The 25,272-nt window shown below is 45.1% G+C and overlaps 1 protein-coding gene across 4 annotated transcripts in view; it reads right to left on the reverse strand.

The window, feature by feature from the left end:
* LOC140728185 (partitioning defective 3 homolog B-like) overlaps positions 1-25,272 on the reverse strand; it is a 1,189,360-nt gene that overhangs the window by 655,281 nt on the left and 508,807 nt on the right. For all 4 annotated transcript variants that reach the window (XM_073046530.1, XM_073046528.1, XM_073046527.1 and 1 more), the window contains 2 exons: positions 24,416-24,502; positions 466-591 (listed from right to left, as the gene is read on the reverse strand). In XM_073046530.1, coding sequence (XP_072902631.1) covers positions 466-591; positions 24,416-24,502 — 213 coding nt within the window. The remainder of the gene's footprint in view (positions 1-465; positions 592-24,415; positions 24,503-25,272) is intronic.

Here is a 25,272-nt window from a genome sequence, read left to right on the forward strand (position 1 = left end):
TAAACATGGTGGTTCTGGCCTTGATGTTCCTATACCTTCCTCCTGGTGGCAGCAGCGAGAAGAGAGCCTAGCCTGGATGGCGCGGGCCCTTGATAATGAACACTGGTTTCCTACGCCAGCGCTCCATGTAGATGTGATCAATGGTGGGGAGGGCTTTACCCTTGATGGGCTAGGCCGTATCCACTACTTTTTTGTAGGCCTTTTTTTAAGGACATTAGTGTTTCCTCCCACAGTCCAAAGATGTACCAGGTAAGAACATTGGTCATTGTAAATTGTCCCATGGTTAGGTTAGGGTTAAATTGAGGTTGTCGGCGGGTGCTGGGGCAAAGAGTGGAAGAACCTATCCATGCTGTATCACTAATACAGTAGACAGAGTAAATACATCATAATAGCTTGTTTTGTTCACCAAGTTAGATCTTTCAGGGAAATCTAGAGTCGCAGAGGCTGAGAAATGGTCACACTTACTGAACAAAGGACTTGTCTGTTAAATCACAGTCATTGATTTTGATGATACACTCATTCTCCTGGAGCAGGTTCTCTTTTCTTGAACGGCTGTTCTCTTCAATACCACGAATATTCAGGCCAAGGAACCTGGAGAACAAACAAGCAACAGGGAAACCAGGTTGCATATTCAGAATAGAAAACTATTCATCTGCCTGGCTGAAAGGGGCAAGAAACGTCTCCTGGTGTTGGTGAATCCACCATCTTTTCAACTACTCATTGTAATACTGATAAAAAAAATTATTCTACAATTGCTTCAAAGGCAATCTCATTATTACAACCTATTTCTTTAAAAGATAATGTTGTATCATGTGTCATGTTTTCAAATTATAACTGCAAAAAGAAGTTTGTTACAGTTCAGATCAATAAACCATCAACTCCCAATCTCTGATCTCACCATTGCAGCAAAACCCTTCCTACCACTTACATTATTTACAATATGCATAGTTTCAAATCTCTTCCCTCCTTATAAATTTATAATTAATTCCACTAATTTCTATGCACACCCATTTTATAATTATTTCAAATTTCACTGTAGAGTATGTTTTTGAACCTGGGCATAAACACCCTTTAATTATCCCCACTATTGCATAAATATTGTCAACTTCCCAGCTAAATCTAATCTAGAGTCAGCAAGCAGGTCATTCTATAGAAGCAATCAGTTTGTGTAAAATATGCTTCAGTTAAGTGTTTTGGTTGCTTTTTGTTTAGATTGAATTGCTGTAACAAAAATGATTTAATGTGCTGTGGTACTAAGATTACAAACTGGCTGCACTGCATTAGTACTTCACAGAAACCCTGACACAAACATAAAACAGAAGACTTGCCATGCATTTTTAAGATTGAAATTTACATCCAAAATTCCAGATGACAAACTAGTTGCAAATCATTTCAAAATCCAAGATAATGGCCATTTTAAGAAAAAGACCATTCAGGACTCCTGATTCTTACAGCTCCCACATGGTACCCCAACCACAGAATCTCCAATTTATCATAATCTGCTTGCATAAGACAAGTGATGATAGCAGTGCATCATTTCTATGAACATCAAGCTCTCTTCACAAGCTTATTCAAGTTGAAGTTCTTCATACAGTAAACTCCCAGTTCTTCCCTCAACTTCACAAAACTATTGCACAACTGCAGATTCACACTAAATTCCAATATATTTGCACAGAAAACCAATGCCATCTTCACCAAAATATCTGATCTTTCTCCGCAGGGCAACATTGAACGCTCATTGTGGAGAAGTACTCATTTCTTTCGTCCTCCTTTCACTGGTTTATGAACAAATTACCATCTGCTACACTGGACAAGATTAACTAACACAAATAACACCAAAGTGAACCTAGCACTACCTTTTTACAAACACAAGAGATTCTGCATACGCTGGAAATCTAAAGCAACACGCAAAATGCTGGAAAAACCCCACAGGTCAGGCAGCATATATGGAGAGGAATAAACAGTCAACATTTCAGGAAAAGGCCCTTCATCAGGAATGGAAAAGAAGGGGGAAGAAGGAGCACAAGATGGCAGATAATAGGTAAGACGAACTGATAGGGAAGGTGTTGGGTGGGGGAGAGGGGATGAAGTGAGTTTCTGGAAGGTGATAGGTGGAAGAAGTAAAAGGGCAGAAGGAAAAGCAATCCTAAAGGAGAGGAGAGTGGACCATGGGAGAAAGGTAGAGAGGAGGGGCACCAGAGAGAGATGACAAGCATGTGAGAAGAGCAGGGGTAAGAGAGGAGTCAGAAAGAAGAATGGAAAAAGAGAGAAGGGGGAGGAGGGAGAAATTACCAGAAGTAGCTTATTGCTAACTTATCTCAATCTGCTATTCCACAATGTACTTAATGCATATGTCAATTTAGCCAACACTGGAACAGTACAGTTTTGTCTTGAATCATTCAAACAATGCATCATTTGTCTGTTAGTATAGTTGGCCGTTAGGATAGTAAATTTCAAGGTTTATTACTGCTTTTGAAAAATATTTTGTTTTCTTTGGGGAAAGAAAAATCAATGGCATACAGAGTAGTGTGCCAAACCATACCATGATTTGTATACATGGCTTTGGCTCCAGCACTCAATTCTATGCTAAATGCTAACATAATTCAAATAACTATGGAGACAGCACTTCTTTCAGGCAGTGATTTTTTTTAAACAACCTTTTTAAACTTAAAGTCAAAAAGCCTATTTTAAGCTCTGAATAAGTTAAAAGGGCAGAAATTGGGAGCTGAAGATTGGCAGTGTGGGGAGAGGGGATGTGGGAAAATGGTGATAGAAAGTGCGACACAGAAATAGAAGGAGTTGAGTGGGGAAAAAGGAGGGGAGATAAAGGGGAGGAGGAGATATGGGTGGAGTGAGGGAATTTGGAGGGCAAGGTATGTGGGTGGTCAGGGGATATGGAGAGTGATATGGGGGAATGAGAGAGGTGGAGAGTGAGGGAGGTGGGGAAGCAATGGACGTGGGGAGGCAAAGGACGCTGAGGGGGCGAGGAGCATGAGGAGGCAAGAGACGTGGTAAGGCAAGGGGCATGTGTGGGCAAGGGACGTGGGGTCAAAGGATATGGGGATTGAGGGGTGTGGAGGGGCAAGGAACATGGGGTGCAAGGGATACTGAAGGGCAAGGGATGTAGAGGGGAACATGGGTGCATGAGAGACGCGAGTAGGTGAGGGATGTGGAGGGGTGAAGTATGTATGTAGGAATACGGGGGGGGGGGGTAGAGATACAGGAGAACAAGAGATATGGGGTGTTGAGAGGGCCAATTAGGAGTAAGAGTATCACCCACCCCTATATCTCTCGTCTGCCCCTCACTTGCCTGCCTCATATTGATAATAATGGGAGCAAGAGATATGGTGGGGTTGCTAGTGGGCATGGGGGGCACGAAACAATCATCACACCCATTGGGTATGTCTCGCTACCACTAGCTCCCACATGAGAGGGGTGGGGGGGGGGGGAAGACTAGTGAAAGATATTAGCAGAGGGGTGTGGAAGAGAGGAGAGGGAGTGAGAGTTGGATGGGAAATGAGGGGGGAAATGGAGAGATTCAATGGAAAGGGGGGAACGGAGTGCAATTGGGAAGATTGTGATGGGGGGACAGAGTGTGAGACAAAGGGGAAGAAAGTGCGAGACAGAGGTGAGGAGAGAGGTATGGGGAAGAGAGAAATAGAGGGGGTTTTGAGAGAAAAACAGGGAGAGGAGTGAGAAATATACAGGGGTGAGAGAGAAATAGAGAGGGGGAAGAAAGGGGAAGAGGGGAAGAAAGTGGGGAGAGGGGGAAAGAAAGAGGGGAGGGAAAAAGGGAGGGCAGGGAAAAAAGAGGAGAGGGGGAAAGAAAGATGGGAGGAGGGAAGAAAGATGGGAGGAGGGAAGAAAGATGGGAGGAGGGAAGAAAGATGGGAGGAGGGAAGAAAGATGGGAGGAGGGAAGAAAGATGGGAGGAGGGAAGAAAGAGGCTGACGTCAGAACTGTCCTGAGCCCAACACATTGATGTAATTCATAAAGACCAGAAAGTCTACAGATGCTGGAAATCCAAAGCAACACACATAAAATGCTGGAGGAACTCAGCAGGCCAGGCAGCATCTATGGAAATGGATAAACAGTCAACATTTTGAGCTCAGACCCTTCTTCAGGATGATGCGATTACAAAGAAGGCATAGCAGTGACAGACAGACAGACTTGATATGTCACTAAAAACTCTCGCAAATTTCTGCAGATGTATCATGGTGAGCATTCTAACTGGCTGCATCAGGACCTGATACAGAGGGGCCACCGCACGAGATCAGAAAAAGCTGCAAAGGTTGTAAACTCAGGCAGCTTCATCATGGGCACTAGCCTCCTGTGCATCGAGGACATCTTTAAAAAGCGATGCCTCAAGAAGACAGCATCCATTATTAAGGACCCCATCACCCAGGGAATGCTCTCTTATCATTGCTGCCATCAAGGAGGTGGTACAGGAGCCTGAATACACTCTCAACATTTTAGGAACAACTTCTATCCCTCCACCATCAGATTTCTGAATGGACAATGAACCCATGTACAACCACCTCACTATTTTTTTCTTTTTCTGCACTAGTTATTTAATTAAATTTTTATTATATTTTCTTATTGTAATTTGTAGTTTTTTATTATACTCCTGCCGCAAAACAACACATTTCACTACATATGCTGGTGATATTAAATCTGTTTCTGAGTGTTAAAACACAGCAACAAAGTGAACCAAACTAACATCCTCAGACACTACTCTCTTCCCCCTCTGATCCCAACTCTCAGCTATGCCAAGTCTTCACAATTTCCTCTAATCTTCCCCTATCTGAGACAGAACGTTCTGTCCTCAGTAATGGCCTCACCTTTATACCCTGCGCCCGCACCTCAGTGAGATCTGCGCCTGGCATGACGCCAAGCTCTTCTTCCGTCGCCTCCTACTCCGTGCCGACATCTTTGGCAAGGTGTCTCCAGCCTGCACCTATGACCCCTTCTCCAGTCTCCAGCCCACCTCCTCTTCATGGACACCCTGCCCTGGTCTTCTGCCTTCTCTGGACCCTTTTATCACTAACTCAACCATCTCGACTTTAACACTCCTCTCTCCAATTCTAATCTCACTTCCTTGGAACACGCTGCTCTCCAATCTTTCTGTACTAATCTCCTCATCATCAAACCTGCAGATAACAGGGGTTGCTATAGTAGTCAGGCAGACTGACCACTACCTTGCTGAGGCCAGATGGCAACTCTCAGACACCTTCTCTTACTTACCCCTTACTCCTTGAACAGGGCCCTACTAAGGAGCACCAGGCTATTGCCTCCAGTACCATCACCTCTGGGGATCTCCCATCCACTGCCACCAACTTCATAATTTCCTTACTCTGCACCTCCTGTTTCTACCTACTACCCAAGATCCAAAAACCTGCCTGTCCAGGTAGACCCATTGTTTTTGCAAATTCCTGCCCTACTGAACTCGTGTGTGCATACCTCGACTCTGTTTTATCCCCTTGGCTCATTCCCTTCCAACCTACATCCATGATACTTCACATGTTCTCAATCTCTCAATGACTTTAAGTTCGCTGGCCCCCATTGTCTCATTTTCACTATGGATGTCCAGTCCCTCTGCACTTCTATTCCCCCAACAGGAAGGCCTTAAAGCTCTCCACTTATTTCTGGACAATAGACCCAACCAGTTCCCCTCCACTACCACTCTCCTCCTCCGTCTGGCAGAACTGGGTCTCACCCTCAATAATTTCTCCTTCGGCTCCTTCCACTTCCTTCAAACCCGAGGTGTAGCCATTGGCACTCGCATGGGTCCCAGCTATGCCTGCATTTCGTCGGCTAAGTGTTCAAAGCCTACACCACCACTGCTCCCCAAATCTTCCTGCTCTACATTGACTCTTCCTACACAGCACTGCTGCTGCTTCCTGCACCCATGCTGAGCTCGTCAGTTTTATCAACTTTGCCTCCAATTTCCACGCCACCCTCACATTTACTTGGTCCATTTCTGACACTGCTCTCCCCTTTTTTGATCTCTCTGTCTCCATCTCTGGAAACAGTCTATCTACTGATATCTTTTAAAAGCTCACCAACTCTCTCAGCTACCTGGACTATACACCTTCCCATCATCCTTTCGCTTGTAAAAACACCGTTCCCTTTTCTCAGTTCCTCTGTCTCCACCACATCTGCTCTCAAGATAAGGCTTTTCATTTCAGAATAACTAAGGTGATGTGGAGACCCACTTCCCAGCGCACTCGAACCGGCTCACAAAGCGGCCCGCACCGGCATTGAGGCCGGTCCCAAAAAGGGCGCCAAGCCTGCTTCACCAGCAAGGGGAAAAGCCCGCACGCGGGACAGGACTGTGAATATGCGCCCCCTACAGTATTCCCGCCCGGGGAGGGCGGGAACAGGAAGGCTTTAAAGCAAAGCCGCGAAGTTTGAATAAATCTCTTTTGCAACTGCAACTCACCAACTGCGTGTTGTTATTTCAGCGCTGCGTATAGCACACCGCTACAATTGGTGACCCTGACAGCCCAAACGATAATTGGACTGGAGATGAATGACGCCGCAACTGTTCATGAAGTTTCGTTAAAACTGCCAAGCTTCTGGATGCTGCGACCTCACCTGTGGTTCCAGCAAGCAGAAGCCCAATTCCACATTCGGCAGATAACCGCGGATTCCACACGTTACTACTACGTGGTGAGCTCCCTCGACCAGGAGACAGCCGCCCAGGTTGAGCGGTTCATACAGTCACCCCCGGAGGACGGCAAATACACAGAATTCAAAGCCTTGCTCATAAGGACTTTTGGACTCTCACGGCGTGAGCGAGCTGCCCACTTACTGCACCTGGATGGTTTGGGAGACAGGCCACCGTCAGGATGAACGAGATGCTGGCCCTGGCTGGAGGACACAAGCCCTGCCTCATGTTTGAGCAGGCATTCCTGGAGCAGCTGCCCGAGGACATATGCCTGCTGCTGTCCGACGCAGATTTCAGCGACCCCCGGAAGGTGGCGGCCCAGGCAGACATGCTGTGGAAAGCCAAGAAGGAGAGTGGGGCGTCCGTTGCACAAATCACCAAGCCATGCTCCCAGCAGCAAACCAGACCAGGCCTGGCCGCAGAGCCCGCTAACCCCAGAGGCAGGGGTGAGGAGGCCAACGGACAATGGTGCTTCTACCACCAGCGGTGGGGCGCAGAAGCCCGCCGCTGTAGTCCGCCCTGCAAGTTCCCGGGAAACACCAAGGGAAACATCGGGAAAGCCTCCTGTATGTCTGGGACAAGCAGTCAGGACGCCGCTTTTTGGTCGACACCGGAGCCGAGATCAGCGTCTTACGTCCGACGAGTTACGACACCTGCAACAGAGAACCGGGTCCCACCCTGAGGGCCGTGATCGGCAGCACAGTAAGGACCTATGGCACCCGTACGGTGCGGCTACAGTTCGGCTCCAGCCGATTCACGTGGGACTTCACACTGGCCGCCGTAGCCTAACCGCTCCTGGGGGCGGATTTTTTGCGAGCTCACAGCCTACTGGTCGACCTGCAAGGGAAGAGACTGGTTCACGCCGAGACCTTTCAAACGTTCTCCCTGGGTGAAGCCCAGTTGCCAGCCCCACACCTAGACTCCATCACACTGTCCGACAACGACTTCATCAGAGTCCTGGCGGATTTCCCATCAGTTCTGGCATCGCAGTTCACAGCAGCCATGCCCAGACACTGAGTGCAGCACCATATCCCGACCCAGGGACCAGCCCTCCATGCCCGTGCTCGAAGGCTTCCCCCGGACAAGCTCCAACTGGCAAAGGAGGAGTTCAAGAGGATGGAGGAATTGGGGATCATACGGCAGTCCAACAGCCCACGGGCCTCCCCCTGCACGTGGTGCCCAAAGCAACAGGGGGCTGGAGACCATGCAGCGACTACCGCAGGCTGAACGAGGCTACAACATCGGACCGCTACCCTGTGCTGTACATTCAGGACTTTGCAGCAAACCTGCACGGCGCACAGATCTTCTCCAAGGTAGACCTCGTCCGGGGATACCATCAAATCCCGATGCATCCAGACGATGTCCCCAAAACGGCACTCATCACCCCATTTGGCCTTTTCAAGTTCATCCGCATGCCATTCGGCTGAAAGAATGCCACACAGACGTTCCAGCGGTTAATGGACGCGGTGGGACGCGACCTGAACTTCGCTTTCATCTATTTGGACGACATCCTCATAACCAGCAGTAGTCGTCAGGAGCATCTGTCCCATCTCCGTCAACTCTACGCCCAACTCGGTGAATACGGCCTAATAATCAACCCGGCCAAATGCCAGTTCGGGCTCAACACCATCGACTTCCTGGGCCACAGGATTACTAAAGACGGGGCAACCCCTCTGCCCGCCAAGGTAGACGCGGTCCGCCACTTCCCCCGACCCAACACAATCAAAGGCCTGCAGGAATTCTTGGGTATGGTGAATTTCTACCACCGCTTTCTTCCCTCAGCTGCCCGAATCATGCGCCCCCTGTTCGCCCTGATGTCGGGTAAGGGCAAGGACATTACCTGGGACGAGGAGTCCGCCGCCGCTTTCATTAAAACCAAAGAAGCCTTGGCAAATGCCACGATGCTAGTGCACCCCAGAACGGACGTCCCTACTGCCCTCACAGTGGACGCATCTAACACGGCAGTCGGTGGGGTGCTGGAACAACTCATCGAGGGTCGCGACCACCCGAGCTCAAACACCTGCGACCACCCGAGCTCAAATACAGTGCTTTCGACCAGGAGCTGTTGGTGCTATACCTGGCGATCCGGCATTTCAGGTACTTCTTAGAAGGTAGGCCCTTCACCGCGTTCACGGACCACAAACCGCTTACTTTTGCGTTTACGAAAGCGTCCGACCCCTGGTCGTCCCGCCAGCAGCGACATCTGTCCTACATCTCCAAATACACGATGGATGTCCGGCATGTCTCGGGAAAGGACAATGTCGTGGCGGACGCGCTCTCCCGCCCTAACATCCAAGCCCTGTCCCAGGGGGTAGACTATGAAGCACTGGCAGAGGCGCAGCAGGCAGACGAGGAGATCCCTAGTTACAGGACTGCAGTCCAGGACCTCCCCGTAGGCCCAGGTGAGAGGACCCTACTCTGTGACGTCACCACCGGCCAACCCCGCCCCGTCATCCCGGCAGCCTGGCGGCGGCGCGTTTTCAACTCCATTCACAACTTAGCGCACCCCTCCATCAGGACAACTGTCCGGATGGTAGCCAACAGGTTCGTTTGGCACGGACTCTGCAAGCAGGTCAGTGAATGGGCCAAAATGTGCATGCACTGCCAAACAGCCAAGGTGCACCGGCACACCAAAGCTCTGCTGCAGCAGTTCCACCCTATTTGCCGGCGTTTCGACCACATTCATGTGGATATTGTGGGCCCCCTGCCAGTGTCGCGAGGAGCACGGAACCTCCTGACTATCGTAGACTGGTTCACAAGTTGGCCAGAGGCAGTCCCGCTCACCGACACCACCTCCGAATCCTGCGCCCGAGCACTGATTACAACCTGGGTATCTCGCTTTGGTGTACCGGCCCACATTACCTCTGACAGAGGCGCCCAGTTCACCTCCAGCCTGTGGTCAGCTATGGCCAGCCTTTTGGGGACACAGCTGCACCACACAACTGCCTACCACCCACAGTCAAACAGACTAGTGGTGCATTTCCACCGTCACCTGAAGTTGGCTCTCATGGCCCGCCTCACAGGGCCTAACTGGGTGGACGAGCTTCCCTGGGTCCTGCTCGGAATCCGCACGGCGCCCAAAGAGGATCTGCACACCTCGTCGGCCGAGTAGGTGTACGGCGCACCCCTGGTCATCCCAGGAGAGTTCATACCAGCCCCAAGGGGGCAAGAGGAAGAACCTGCAGCAGTCCTGGACAGACTACGTGAGAGGCTCGGTAACCTGGCCCCTATACCCACTTCACAGCATGGGCAGAACCCGACCTGTGTACCCAAAGACCTGCAAAACTGCAAGTTTGTTTTTGTACGATGGTCGGACACCGGACACTGCTGCAATGGCCCTACGAGGGACTGGGACTGTGAATACGCGCCCCCTACAGCATTCCCACCCGGGGAGGGTGGGAACAGGAAGGCTTTAAAGCGAGGCCGCGGTTTAAATAAATCTCTTTTGCAACTGCAACTCACTGACTGCGTGTCGTTATTTCAGCGCTGCGTGTAGCACACCGCTACAGTGTCCTTCTTTAAAGGGGCTTTCCTTCCTCCACTAGCAATGCTGCCCTCACCTACATTTCTTCCATTTCGTGCACATCTGCCCTCATCACATCCTCTTGCCACCACACCAGGTATAGGGTTCCTCTTGTCCTCATGTATCACCCCACAAGTCTCAGTATCCAGCACATTATTCTCCATAACCTCTGCCAAAGGGATCCCACCACCAAGCACATCTTCTCCCCCCACACCCCACGTTCTGCATTCCGCAGGGATCACTCCCGATGCGACTCCCTTGTCCGTTTGTCCACCCCACTGATCTCCCTCCTTGCAATCTGAACAAGTGTCACACCTGCCCCTACACCCTCACTACCATTCAGGGCCCCAAACAGTCCTTCACCTGTGAGTCTGTTGGGGTCAATTATTGTATCTGATGCTCCCTGTGTGGCCTCCTGTATATCTCTGACACCCAACATCTAATGGGAGACTGCTTCATCAAGCATCTTTGCTCCGTCCGCCACAAAGATCGAGATTTCCTGGTGGCCACCCATTTCAATTCTACTTCCCATTCCAACATGTCAGTCCATGGCCTCCTCTACTGCCACTATTAGGCCTCACTCAGGTCGGAAAAGCAACACCTTATATTCTGTCTGGATAGCCTCCAATCTGCTGGCACAAACAACTTATTTCTCAGACTTCAGGTAATTGCTAAACCTTCTCTCCTGCCCCATTTCCCACTCTTGTTTCTCTCTCACATCTTTTCTTCTTACCTGCCCATCTACTCTCCCTCTGGTACTCCTCCCCTTTTGCTTTCTTCTGTCCTCTCCAATCAGATACCCCTTTATCTTCCCAGCTCTTTACTTCACCCCTTCCCCTTCCAGTCATCTGCCACCTGATACATCTTCCCCTTCCCTCACCTTCTTATTCTGACTTCTCCCTTTCCTTTCCAGTCCTAAAGAAGGTTCTCAGGCCAAAAGGTCAACTATTTACTCTTTTCCATCAATGCTGCCTGGCCTGCTGAGTTCCTCCAGCATTTTGTGTGTGTTGCTTTGGATTTCCAACATCTTCAGATTTTCTCTTCTTTGTAATGTTTTTAGTGTTACTTAAAAGCATATTTTAGATTTGCTCATTCATTTATTTCTTCAAACAAGATTTCTTAAAAGAATCTTTAAAAAAATCAGAGATATCCATATGTTTACAGTTCATTAATATGAACACATGCATTTTAAACTGTACTTTGAGTTTTCTTCTCTGTGAACAATGCCATTTTTTTATTCCTGACTTGAAAGGAGTTTTATTACTGAAACCTTGCTGAACAAAAGCCTTTTCAGGGAAAGAGAAAAAAAATAATCTCTGGAATGCTTAAAACCCTTTTATTGCTCCAGCTTTATGATTCACTTTTTCCAGTCACTTCATACTTCTTTGTTTTCCATTCCAATCACTAATGCTGACTCAAGCTATGTCATGTTTCCAAAGGCACTCAACAGCCATCCCTCCCTTTGCCTGGTCAGAGCAGTCAGGCAAAATGGTTCCATTAGCACTCCATATGCTTTTCTTAATCTTAAAAAAAATTGTAAATTGTCTGAAGTGCAAAATGTGTGATTGGATGACCTGTTCAGCGCTACTGTCCAACCCTTTTGGATCACAAGTGTTGCCGTAACAGGCCACAGCTGTCTGGGTGTTGCTTCACTGAAGACCACTTGGGCAGATGCAAGGTAATAGGTTGCCCAACGTGCACTATTCACTTCTGCTCCTCCGGGGGGGGGGGGGGGGGGGGGGGAACTGACAGGGAAAAGTAGAAAGGAAAACTCCCTTTTTTAAAAAAAAACAGCAATCAAAACAGGATGATCTTAACGAGCTCACTTCAAATCAATTTGCTTCTCAGAAGTGCAACCTCCATCATTGGCTATCTACTGCTAGCCTTGGTATCCACTGAAGGACATTTCAGCTATAATTAACTCTTGCCAACCTTTCAGACAAGTGAAGTGAAAATGTTTAACTAAATTGGCTATTAAATATAGCATAAGGAGCTATTCAAAATAGGAAACCTAATTAGGCTCATTCTTTAATTTCTTTTTCCACATTACCACTGGATCTGCTTTTACCATCCTATCAGGCAGTGCATCCCAAATAACAACTCTGGGCAAAATGCTATCACACAAGTTTACTCCATTTGCTGTCAGCTTAAATGTGGTGTCCTCAGGGTACTGGAGACACTTTCTCTCTGTGCACTCACAATTTAAAGAAGCTCATGTTAAATCTCTACTTTAAGATGGACAATTCCGTTTCTCTAATCTCTCCACCTCACCAAAATCCCTCTTCCTTGTTACTTCTCAAGCAATTCTTCATGCCATCCTCTTCAAAGTTTCATCAGCCTGCCTAAAATGAAGCTCACAGAACTGGATCCAATAATACAGCTGTACTTAACTAAAGTTTCATATAAAATTATTATAACCACTGTACTTAAATCTCAAAACCTGGAACAGTTTTTTAAAATATGAAGCATTATTATTGACTTCATTCTCCTGGAAAAACTCTGAGGCTTAGTTTATCTAACTGGGGCTATAGGATAGACAATGATACCAAAAAAGTATATTTGCAAATTCAATACAAAAGGCAGCACACCAATAACAGGAAAAGAATGAAAGGTTCAGATATCATTCAAAAAAACTACATGCTTAAGTAGTAGTTTCACTTATTAGTGTCGGAATTTCTAAATGCAGCACTTCTTATTGTATGAAGATACTGGAGAATGCAGATGCTATAACTTGGAGTAACACACAAAGCCCTGGAGGAATTAGAGGTCCAGGTGCAGGGTCTTGATCTGAAACTTTGGTTGTCCATTTCTCTCCATAGATCCTGCTGACCAGCTCAGTTCTTCCAGTGCTTTATATGTTCCTATTGCTATTGCATTTTATTGTAGGCGCGAGGACGGCAATGGGATGGATTTGCTGTCGTTATTTTGTTGTTTGTTGTGTTCTATGTTGCTGTGTTCTGTATTGCTCTGCCAAGAACTGTGGGTATGTTATTCTGGCACTGGAATATGTGGTGACACTTGCAGACTGCATGCCATTCCATTTTCTCAGTTCCTCCATCTCCGCTGCATTTATTCCCATGATGAGGTTTTCCTTTCCTGAAGATGTCCTCTTTCTTTAAAGAACGGGATTTCCCTTCCTCCACCATGGATGCTGTCCTCACCCACATTGCCTCCATTTCCTGGACATCCACCTTCAACCATCTTCCCAATGCCCTACCAGGGACAAATTTCCTCTTATCCTTACCTACCGCCCCATGAATCATTACATCCAGCACATCATTATCCACACCCTCCGCCAACTTCAATGAGATCCTACTATCAAATACATCTTTATCATCTGCCCACTCTCTGCTTACAGCAGGGATCACTCTCTCCATGAATGCCTTGTCCATTCATCCCTTCCCACTGAGCTCCCTCCTGGCAATTATCCTTGCAACAGGAAAAAGTCCACAACTACAAATTCATTTCCCCCCTCACCTCCATTCAAGGCTCCAAACAAAGCTTCCAGGTGAAACAACACTTCACCTACCAATCTGTTGGGGTTGTCTCTGCATCCGGTGCTCCCGGTGCGACCTCCTCTACATCAGTGAGACCCGATGTTGACTGGGTGGGGGGAACCACTTTGTTGAGCATTTTCACTCCATCCGCAACAAAGAAGATTTCTCAGTGGCCAGCCATTCTGATTTGAATCCCCATTCCCATTCCCACGTTTCTGTCCATGGCCTCCTCTACTGCCACGATGAGGCCAGTTTCAGATTGGAGGAGAAACACCTCATACTCCACCCGGATAGACCCCAGCCTGATGGCAAGAACATTGATTTCTCAAACTTCTGGTAATTTCTCCCCCCTCCCCCTTCTCTCTTCCTTCATTCCCATTCTTATCTCTTCTCTTCGTCTCACCTGCCTATCACCTCACCCATAGTCCATTCTCCTCTCCTATCAGATTCCTTCTTCTTCAGCCCTTTACATTTTCTACCTATTATCTCCCAGGCTTTTCACTTCATTCCCCCCCCCCCCCTCCACCCACCTATCTTCCCCTTGTTAGAGTAATTTTTGGGTTCAGCACATTTTGCACATAACTTTCGCCACCAATCTTCAGATTTGAATATGCACTGTAGATAGTTTGAAATGCAGCTCTGAACAATAGGTTCCTAAAAGCCTTGAATCAAGGACCAAACAATGCCAATTAAAATTCATTTAGATATTTGTGGTGTGGGTGTCAATCAGGAGGTGTGAAGTTTGTGGGTCGTTTCAAAGAAAGCATTGTGGATGCATTGTAAATATGGAATTGTCCTTTGATGTTTAGCACATAAAATATCAGGTAGTGTGGGCCAGCCAGACCTTTCGACTGAAGGTGTCTCAATATGATGCCTGCTGCATCTTGTTTTGTCGAATAAAGAAGCTGCTTCATATGTTTTCTCCGCTGACTTCATTCATGCAGCACTATCCCTCACCTGGTTTCACCAAACACCTGAGGGCTTGTATTCCTTCCCTTCCCCACCATCTCATTTTCACTTCTTCCCCTCTCCTATCCAGTACTGATGAAGGGTCTCGACCCAAGACAGTGACTCTTTATTCCTTTCCATGAATACTGCCTGACCTGCTGAGTTCCTCTAGATTTCCAGCATCTGCAGATTCTCTTGTGTTTATGATTTGCCAACAGCACATCCTTCGTTTGTGCTGGTGTTAATACAAAAGATGTATTTCACTGTGTTTTGATGTACATGTGATAATTAATGAGTTTGAATCTGAATTTAACAATGTAGTTTTGTCAAACAACACACCACTGGCCAATAAAGGAAATTTATAGTGAGACGAGAGAATGCATGACAGCAAAAAAGTAAACATTTTACTAAGTGTTAAATGGTGCACATTGGTTCATAATAACAAACCTGAATTCTTGGCAAAAGCCCGGTTTCCAAAAACAATTTAGGTTCAATTTACTAATTGCATTAATGAACATTCAAGCACAATGTGGATTTGATTATAGTCTTTCACATGATACTTAGTTTCCCACATCCCAGCCTGAAACCCAATGTACCATTACCACAATCTTTCTGAGCTCAATAATTATTGTTTGTTCACACTTAATTCAAAAGTAAAATCACAAACAGACAGATAGGTTTTTAGGACACTGAAGGCCAGGAAGAAAATAAGACACATCAGCAGACTGGAAAAATATTTTTTCAGCCGACTGATGTGTTTTATTTTCCTCCTGGCATTCGAGGTTTGTAGCAACCGTGTTGTACAAACTCTGGAACTCCCAGACCGTGAAGGGTTAGGTGACCCATGCACTGAGCAGAGATGCTGTTCAGTGCAATGTGCTGCTGTGTGCATGTTGGTGTGTGCTTGGAATGTGGAGGGAGGTGTGTAAGTTTTGAGTGTTTTGGGAAAAGAAAATAATCTTTGGGCCTAATTGCTCTCTAGAGAATACAGAATAATAGAAAAATACAGTAAAGGACCTTCAGCCCATCTAGTCCATCCAGACACCAATTAACCTGCCTGCTGCCAATGACCTGTGCAAGGATTAAAGCCCTCCATACCCTTACCATCCATGTATCCATCCAAATTTCTCTTCAACACTGAAATTGAGTTTGCATGCACCACTTGTGCTGGCAGCTCATTCCACTCGCATGACCCTCTGAGTGAAGGAGGATCCCCTCATGTTCCCATTAAGCACTTCACCCTTAACCCATGACCTCTGATTGTCATCCCACCCAACCTCAGTGGAAAAAGCTTGCTTGCATTTACCCTGTCTAAATGGATACCCTTCAAAGTATTTACCCGAATAATTCTGTATACCTCTATCAAATTTCCCCTCAATCTTCTATGTTGCAAGGAATAAAGCCCTAACCAATTCAGTCTTTCCTTATAACTCAAGTCAATCTGGCCTGGCAACATCCTTATAAATTTTCTCTGTGCTCTTTCAACCTTATTTACATCTTTCCTGTAGGTAGGTGACTAAAATTACACACAGTGCTCCAAATTACCATAGATTCCGGACTACAGAGCGCACCTGATTAAAAGCCGCAGGCTCTAATTTTAGAAAGAAAACCAATTTTGTACTTGTACAAGCCGCACCGGATTTTAAGCCGCAGGTGTCCCACGTTGTAATATGAGATATTTACACAGAAAGATATTACATGTGAGGATTTTTTAACTTTTAATTAAATCCGTATGGTAACATAAACAAATACATATTGCAAATGCTTTTTTTCGAACCGTGCCTGTAACACGGCTACTTTTAAATATACATACGTATCGGTAACACACAAATTACGTTGCGTATACTTTTTTACTGAACAGTGCACGAACAACATTCCAATATCTCCTAACGACTGGTAAAAAAATATATACTGCAGCCTACCAGGAAAAGTTATTGATCGCCTTTAACTTAAAAGCTGCATCATATGCTTTGCAGCGTTCTCGCGCGGGTCTAATGCGCTCACCCCCTCCTTCCCGTTTATCGCAAACCGGTATTTTCCCACAAGACGTGGCGAAACCGGATGTGATGTCATAGTGTCCCGGGATGTAGTACAGAAAACAAATATACTTAAAACACTTCTAACTTTAACTAGAAAATACTAACAAATGAATTACTAAGCGAAAATATTATAAACTAAATAACTGCCATAAAGGCAGCACAATGCTTTTCTTCGAGTGTTTTCCATGTTGATGAGGGTGAGTACAAATGACTGATTTAATTTACAATAATTTAATTGTGAAAGTGCGCTTGATTTATCGTACAATTTCATTGGACCTCTGTGAACTACTCATCAATTTTATTGGTCTACTGTTACGAGGCAAAATGTTTTTGGCGGCATGAAAAAAAAACATGCATTAGCCGCACCGTAGTAAAGGCCGCAGTGTTCAAAGCTGTTCAAAGCGTGGGAAAAAAGTAGCGGCTTATAATCCGGAATCTACGGTAGGTCTTACCAATGTCTTACACAACTTCAACAACGTCATTTATCTGCCATCAATACTTTGAGTTATGAAGACTAATGTGCCAAAAACTGTCTTTACACCCCTTGTCTATTGTGACGCCTCTTTCCATAAGAGCATAAGACATAGGAGCAGAACTAGGCCATTTGGCCCATCAAGTCTGCTCCACCAGTCAAGATTGATCCTTTTATCCCCTCTTCAGCCCCATTCTCCAGCCTTCCCCCATAACCTTTGATGCCATGTCCAATCAAGAATCTATTAAGCTCTGCCTTAAATACACCCAATGACCTGGCCTGTAGCAACAAATTTCATAAATACACCACCCTCTAGCTAAAGAGATTTCTTCACATCTCTCTTTTAAATGGACGCCCTTCTATCCTGAGGTTTTGCCTTCTTTACCCTGTTGTCTGAGACTCCCCACTATGGGAAAATCCTTCCCACATCTACTCTATATAGGCCTTACAACATTTGAAATGTTTCAATGAGACCCCCCTCCCTGTCTCTCTAAATTCCTGCAGGTACAGACCCAGAGCCATCAAACGTTCCTCGTATGATAACCCTTTCATTCCTGGAATCATCCTTGTGAACCTCCTCTGAACCCTCTCCAATGCCAGAACATCTTTTCTTAGATAAGAAGCCCACAACTGTTCACAATACTCAAGGTGAGGCCCCACCAGTGCCTTATAAAGCCTCAGCATCGCATCCCAGCTCTTGTATTCTAGATATCTTGAAATGAATGCTAACATTGCATTTGCTTTCCTCATCACCAACTCAAACTGTAAGTTAACCTTTAGGGTGTTCTGCACGAGGACTCCCAAGTCCCTTTGCACCTTAGATATTTTGATTTCTCCCCATTTAGAAAATAGCCTGCACATTTACTTCTTCTACCAGTGTGTGACCATGCATTTTTCTAAATTGTATTTACCACTCTTTTGCTCATTCTCTTAATCTGCCTAAGTTCTTCTGCAGCCTATCTGTTTCCTCAGCACTACCAGTTCCTCCAACAATCTTTGTATCAACTGCAAACTTGGCAACAAAGCAATCTACTGTATTCCATCATCTAAATCATTTATATATATATAGCATAAAAGGAAGCAGTCCCAACACTGACCCCTGCAGAACATCACTTGTCATTAGCAGCCAACCAGAAAAGGATCTTTTTATTCACTCTCGTTGCCTCCTACCAATCAGCCAATGCTCTAACCATGCCAGTAACTTCCCTGTAATACCATGGGCTCTTAACTTGGTAAATAGCCTCTGAGTCACCTTGTCAAAAGCCTTCTGAAAGTCCAAATATACAACATCCACTGCATCCCCTTTATCTATCCTACTTGTAATCTCCTCAAAGAATTCCAACAGGTTTGTCAGGCAGGATTTTCCCTTAAGGAAACCAAGCTGACTTTGTCACATCTTATCCTGTGTCATCAAATACCCCATCATCTCATCCTTAACAACTGATTCTAACATCTTCCCAACCACTGAGGTCAAGTTAACTGGTCTATAATTTCCTTTCTGCTGCCTTCCTCCTTTCGTAAAGAGTGGAGTGACATTTGCAATTTTCCAATCCTCTGGTACCATGCCAGAGTCCAATGAATTTTGAAAGATCATTACAAATGCCACCACAATCACTAACACTACCTCTTTCAGAACCCTAGGGTGCAGTTCCTCTGGTCCGGGTGATTTATGTGCATTTAGGTCTTTCAGCTTTCTGAGCAGCTTCTCTCTTGTAACAGTAACTGCACCCACTTCTCTTCCTTCACACACTACAACATCAGGCATACTGCTAGTATCTTAAACAGTGAAGACTGATGCAAAATACTCATTTAGTTCATCTGCCATCTCCTTGTCCCTGTTATTATTTCCCCTGCCTCATTTTCTATAGGTCCTATATCCATTCTCATTTCTCTTTTATATGTTATTGTTTGCTAGCTTTCATCTTTTCCCTCCTAATGATTCTTTTAGTTGCTCTCTGTAGGTTTTTAAAAGCTTCTCAATCCTGTATCTTCCACTAATTTTTGCTTTGTTGTATGCCCTTTCTTTTGCTTTTACATAAGCTTTGACTTTCCTTGTCAACCACGGTTGTACTATTATGTAATTTGAGCATTTCTTTGTTTTTGGAGTACATCCATCCTGCACCTTCCTCGTTTTTCCCCAGAAACTTCAGCCATTGCTGCTCTGCTGTCATCCCTACCAACATTTCCTTCCAATTTACTTTGGCCAACTCATCTCTCATACCACTGTAATTTCCTTTACTCCACTCTTGCTATGTCAGACTTTACTTTCTCCCTATCAAATTTCAAGTTGAACTCAGTCATATTGTGATCACTGCCTCCTAAGGGTTCTTTTACCTTAAACTCCCTAATCACTTCCAGTTCATTACATAACACCCAATCCAATATAGCTGATCCTCTAGTAGGCTCAAGGACGAACAGCTCTAAAAGGCCAACTCATAGGCATTCAACAAGCTCATTCTCTTGAGATCCATTACCAACCTGATTTTCCCAATCGACCTGCATGTTGAAATCTCCCATAACATTGCCCTTTTGACACACGTATTCAATTTCCTTTGTAATTTGTGGTCCACATCCCAGCCACTGTTGGGAAATCTTTATATAACTGCCATCAGGGTCATTTTATCTTTACAATTTCTTAACTCAACCCACAAGGATTCAACATTGACCGATCCTACGTCACATATTTCTACTGATTTTTTGCCATTCTTTACCAGCAGAGCCACACCACCCCCTCTGCCTACCTTCCTATCCCTCCAATACAATGTGTAACCTTAGACGTTCAGCTCCCAACTACACCCATCCTTCAGCCACGATTCAGTGATGGCCACAACATCATACCTGACAAGCAACACAAAATGCTGGTGAAACACAGCAGGCCAGGCAGCATCTATAAGGAGAAGCACTGTCACTGTTTCGGGCCAAGACCCTTTGTCAGGACTTTCGTCAGTCCTGAGGAAGGGTCTCGGCCCGAAACATCGACAGTGCTTCTCCTTATAGATGTTGCCTGGCCTGCTGCGTTCCACCAGCATTTTGTGTGTGTTGCTTGAATTTCCAGCATCTGCAACAAGATCATTCATCTGAGGAGTAGATTTAAAAGGTGGGCGGAGGGGAAAGAGAAACACATGGTGATAAGTAAAACCTGAAGGGGGGAATGAAGTTAAGAGCTGGGAATTTGATCAGTAAAAGAGACGGAAGGCCATGGAAGAAAGAACAGGGGGGAAGGAGCACCAGAGGGAGGCGATGGGCAGGCAACGAGATAAGGTGAGAGAGGGAAAAGGGATGGGAAATGGTGAAAGGGGTAAATGGGGGGCATTACCAGGAATTTAAGAAATTGATTTTCATGCCACCAGATTGGAGGCTACCCAAACAGAATTTTATTCGTAGTTACTCCACCCTAAGTGTGGCCTCATCACAACAGTGGAGAAGACCATGAATGGACATATTGGAATGGGAATGGGAAGTGGAATTAAAATGGGTGGCCACTGGGAGATCCCACTTGTTCTGGTGGATGGAGCGTAGATGCTCGGTGAAGCAGTCTCCCAATTTACAGCGGGTCTCACCAATATACAGAAGGCCACACCAGAAAAGCACTGTACACAGTAAATGACCCCAACAGACTCACATGTGAAGTGCCGCCTCATCTGGAAGGACTGTTTAGGTCCCTGATGGTAGCGAGGGAGGAGGTGTAAGGACAGGTGTAGCACTATCACAGTCGGCTCTTCTCCCCCTTTCCTTCTGAGTTGTAGAGTTAAACTCAGTGCCAGGGACCTGACCGCTCTGACTATCCTCTGCTAGGTCATCCTCCAACAGCATCTAAAGTGGGATATCTGTTGTTGAAGGGGATGGCCACAGAGTACTCTGCACTGGTTCCTTAACCCTTTGCTCTTTCTGACTGTCACCCAGTTTCCTGTGTCCTCCACCTTGGGTCTAACTACCTCTCCGTATGTCTTAAGTTGAAAAATATGGTATGAATCAGGATATCATATTTGCATCTCTTAAGTTCACCGGCCTACAGCTGCTCATAGTTTAATATGTAATTCCAAACAGTTACATTTTTCTTCTGAGCCCACCCTTGGATTTAGGCACCACTTGCAGAGCTGCTTCCTCCATGTTCCAATGACACAGTGACAATCCTGGACATTTGGTGGTTTATGTGTCACGCGTGCATACTTTCCCTGAGGTGCTCTGGTTTCCTAGAGGCATTTTGATAGGTAGGTTAGCTGGCGTAGATTAATAATATGTAAAGGTGTGTTAGAATCTGGTGGGAGCTGACGTGAATGTGGGAATTAGTGTCGGATTAGAGAAAATGGATGCTTGTCATCCAGTGCAGACTCAGTGGACTGACAAGCCTGGTTCCCTGTTTACAGCTCTACAGTTATTACATCATACTAAATTATGACATAGAAATTATAAGATTTCCTACCATGGCCTACAGCTGCAGAAATACTCGGCAAGGAATTCAGGAACTTGAGAAATAATTAACAACTTTCAAAAAAAAAAAACATGTTACCATGGTTCAATCTCCTGAAGCACTTCACAAAGTCGAATTTGGTCCGAAACCACACCAGATATGTTCGGACAGCTGACCAACAGCTTGGCCAACTGCAACTCTAGCAGTGCATTCCAGGCACCCATACTGTCCATGTAAATAACCCCATCCCTTACCTAGAATTCGTGCAGTCTAGTATTTAGACTTTCAACCCTGGAAAAAAACACTGCCATTGAGCCATGCCTTGCACTGATCTTATAAACTCCTTTCAGGACTTCCATTACCCTCAACTATTCCAGAGAAAACAATCCCAAGTTTGCCCAATTTCTCCTTACAGCATATACTCTCTTCTAGTCTCGGCAGCATGCCGGTAAGCCTTTTGTGTATTCTCTCCCAAGCCTTCACATTGCTCCCAAATAGGATGACCAGAGACAAAGTCCAATTAGCTGTTGGAAGTAAGCACTTGACAGTCCATTGCTTTTATAAACATACCATTCTGAGGCAAACGTACTCAGATCTTCACTGCTACTTTATGAAAAAGTGATCAAGAGGCATAGTAACTGCAATATTTCAAATTGATTCATTTATAGGTGAATTCTATGATTATTTTTGATAATCTTTCATTCAGTGCTTCCCACCTTTACTCCCAATGATGTGGGTAAATGGAATTCAAATATTGATAATTTAAAGTTTAGTCAAATAGAATCAAGGCACCCAATTGCTTTCTCACCAAGACATACACTCAGGGACCACTTTTTTAGGAACACCTGTACACTTGCTCATTAATGCAAATATCTAATCAGCCAATCATGAGACAGCAACTCAATGCAGGTAGACATGGTCAAGAGGTTTAACTGCTGTTCAGACCAAACATCAAAATGGGGAAGAAACATGACCTAAGTAGCTTTGACCATACTCAAAGTGATTTGAGTATCTCAGAAAATGTTGAGCTGCTGAGATTTTCACATATAACAGTCTCCAGAATTTACAAAATGGTGTAAAAAGCAAAAAAAAAACACAGTAAGTAGCAGTACTCTGGGTGAAAACGCTTCATTCATGAGAGAGGTCAGAGGAGAAAGGCTAGTCTGATTCAAGCTGACAGAAAGTCGACAATAACTCATATTGCAACACACATTACAACAATGGTACGGAGAAAAGTCTTTCTGTACACACAACACGTCAAACCATGAAGTGGATGGGCTACAAGCAGCCAAATGAACATACACTCAATGGCCACTTTGTTAGGTACAGAAAGTACTTAATAAAGTGGTCACTGAGTATACAGCGCAGAAACAGGCCCTTCGGCCCACTGAATATATGGCAACCATCAACCACCCATTCATAGTAAACCTACATTAATCCCAATTTTTATTCTCACCACATTCCCATTAATTCTCCATAGATTCTACCACACCTGCACAACAGGGGAAATTTACAGGGACCAATTAATGTACCAAACCGAATATCTCTGGAACGTGGAAAGAAAGTGGGGCTCCAGATCCAGTGGAAGAGAATGGAAATAATAGGACTGCCTCTCAGGGAACCGGTACAAATCCAATGGGAAGTCAGCCTTTTTTCTGACCTTTATATTCTCCCCCCACAGCGAATGCAGCCAGTTTAATGCAGCACACAGTCAGATGTTATTATTGGATGAAAACTTAGCATGGTGTGTAGTTCTGGCTGAGAAGGCCATTGATTGACTTGATTTTGATAGAAAAGGATCACCATTCAATATATAAGGTATAAAGGGGTATAACAATCTTAATCTCCCCACTCAATAGAACTTTCTAAATTCTTACAATAAAAAACATCATATTTATTGTTTTTGTACAAGTTACAAAAGGTGCTACTGGAAAGGACAGTAAAATCAGATGTAATAATAATTTTCAAAATCTGTAGGGTTGGATGGAGTAGAGGCAGCAAGGATACAAAAAATTTTTGTAGATTCTGGAAATCCAAAGCAACACACACTAACTACTGAAGGAACTCAGAAGTTCAGGCAGCATCTATGAAAATGCATGAACAGTCGACACTTTGGGCCAAGACCCTTACCACTTCCTTTGCTGTGTACCTCTATAACTGAAGCTCACTGGGCCATTTCTTCACTAGTTGCGCTCACAAAAAAAATACAAGTTACAATCATGGAGTTAAAAAAGAAGCAGCCAGTTGTGGGTAACAAGCATCAAATCATTTGGTATGATTGCAATGCGCACAGATAAAACATTCATAAACAGCTTTCTCAGCTGTACGATTAGCTATATTATGTCTTAAGAACTGAAGGATTTGCATAAAACTAGGAAGAATTTAACAGGCAAAATGAAAGCAATTCAGCCCAACTGATCTCTGCACAATATAAACTAAATCATCTAATCATTTCAATACTTCTGTTCTCCCTCATGTACTTACCTAGCTTTCCATTAAATGCCCACACTATTCCCTATGGCAATGTGTTCCAGACTCGCCACTCCCTCAGGGAGAAAAAGTTTCTCCTGAATTCACTCAGTGGCCTCCAAAGGCAATTGTATCAATACCAATCACACTTGTGGCCAAACTGTAATAGATTGCAAACCTGTAACATTCTGTAAACACAAATATTGACAGAGAAACAATGTTTTGTCAATAAGACTTGCATCAAAGCCCACTTTATTGAACCAGTGCTCAGCTGCAGATTTGTTCATGTTGGGAGTAGTATATCCACAGGCACCATATGGCATCTGCTCCCATGGGAGGCAAGCTCTCAGCAGTTTTAAGTACAGATGTACTTTTAGACACTTTACCTTCCACTCAGCGTAGAGTTAAAGGGCACCACATGGATCCCCAGGGGGCCGCAGTCTCCAGAAAATTCTACCTTCTTCGTCAAATCACTGCCAAAAAAAAAGACGGATGAGGTTACACCTAAAACAGCTGAGGCTCCACAAAACTTAGCTTTTTAACCCATTTAGTCTAAATAAGGAAAATAAGTGTAGGGTGGCTAGATTATAAAGAATTTTTGTTGGAACACTTAAGAAGAAAGGCATGAATAAAGCAAATGCAAATGAGTACAACGGTGTTTGTTCTTTGCTATAACAGGGCATGTAGCATAGTGGTTAGTGCAGTGGAATTACAGCTCGGGGCGTTCCGGAGTTCCGGGTTCAATTCCGGCGCCGCCCTATAAGGAGTCTCTGTACGTCCTCCTCATGGAACGTGTGCGCTTTCACCAGGTCCTCCGGATTCCTCACAGTCCAAAGGCGGACTGGGTAGACGAGCTGGTCATTGTAAACTGTCCTGTGCTTAGGTTAGAGTTAATTGTGTTTATTGGGGGTTGTTGGGACGATGGGGCTCACAGGGCTGGAAGGGCCAACTCCATGCTGTGTCACTAAATAAATAAATGGCTGCAGGCATCTCTCGCCGTTTTGTTTTTACAGATGTCCACAAGTGGATTTTGTCCATAAACCTGAAAATACATTGAAAAATCTTTGAGTAGGGTAACCATCTTTCAACAACATTGTAATCTATATCATCAAAAGCACACAAGATCAGAGAGAATAATTACTAAAAGTAAAAGTGGGGAGGATGAAAGGGATGGCGAGAGTGAGAGAGAGAGAGAGAGAGAGTGAGAGAGAGAGAATTAGATCTGCTGCTCATAGGATTGAAT

Source organism: Hemitrygon akajei, chromosome 5 (assembly GCF_048418815.1).
Source record: "Hemitrygon akajei chromosome 5, sHemAka1.3, whole genome shotgun sequence".
Lineage (NCBI taxonomy): Eukaryota > Metazoa > Chordata > Chondrichthyes > Myliobatiformes > Dasyatidae > Hemitrygon > Hemitrygon akajei.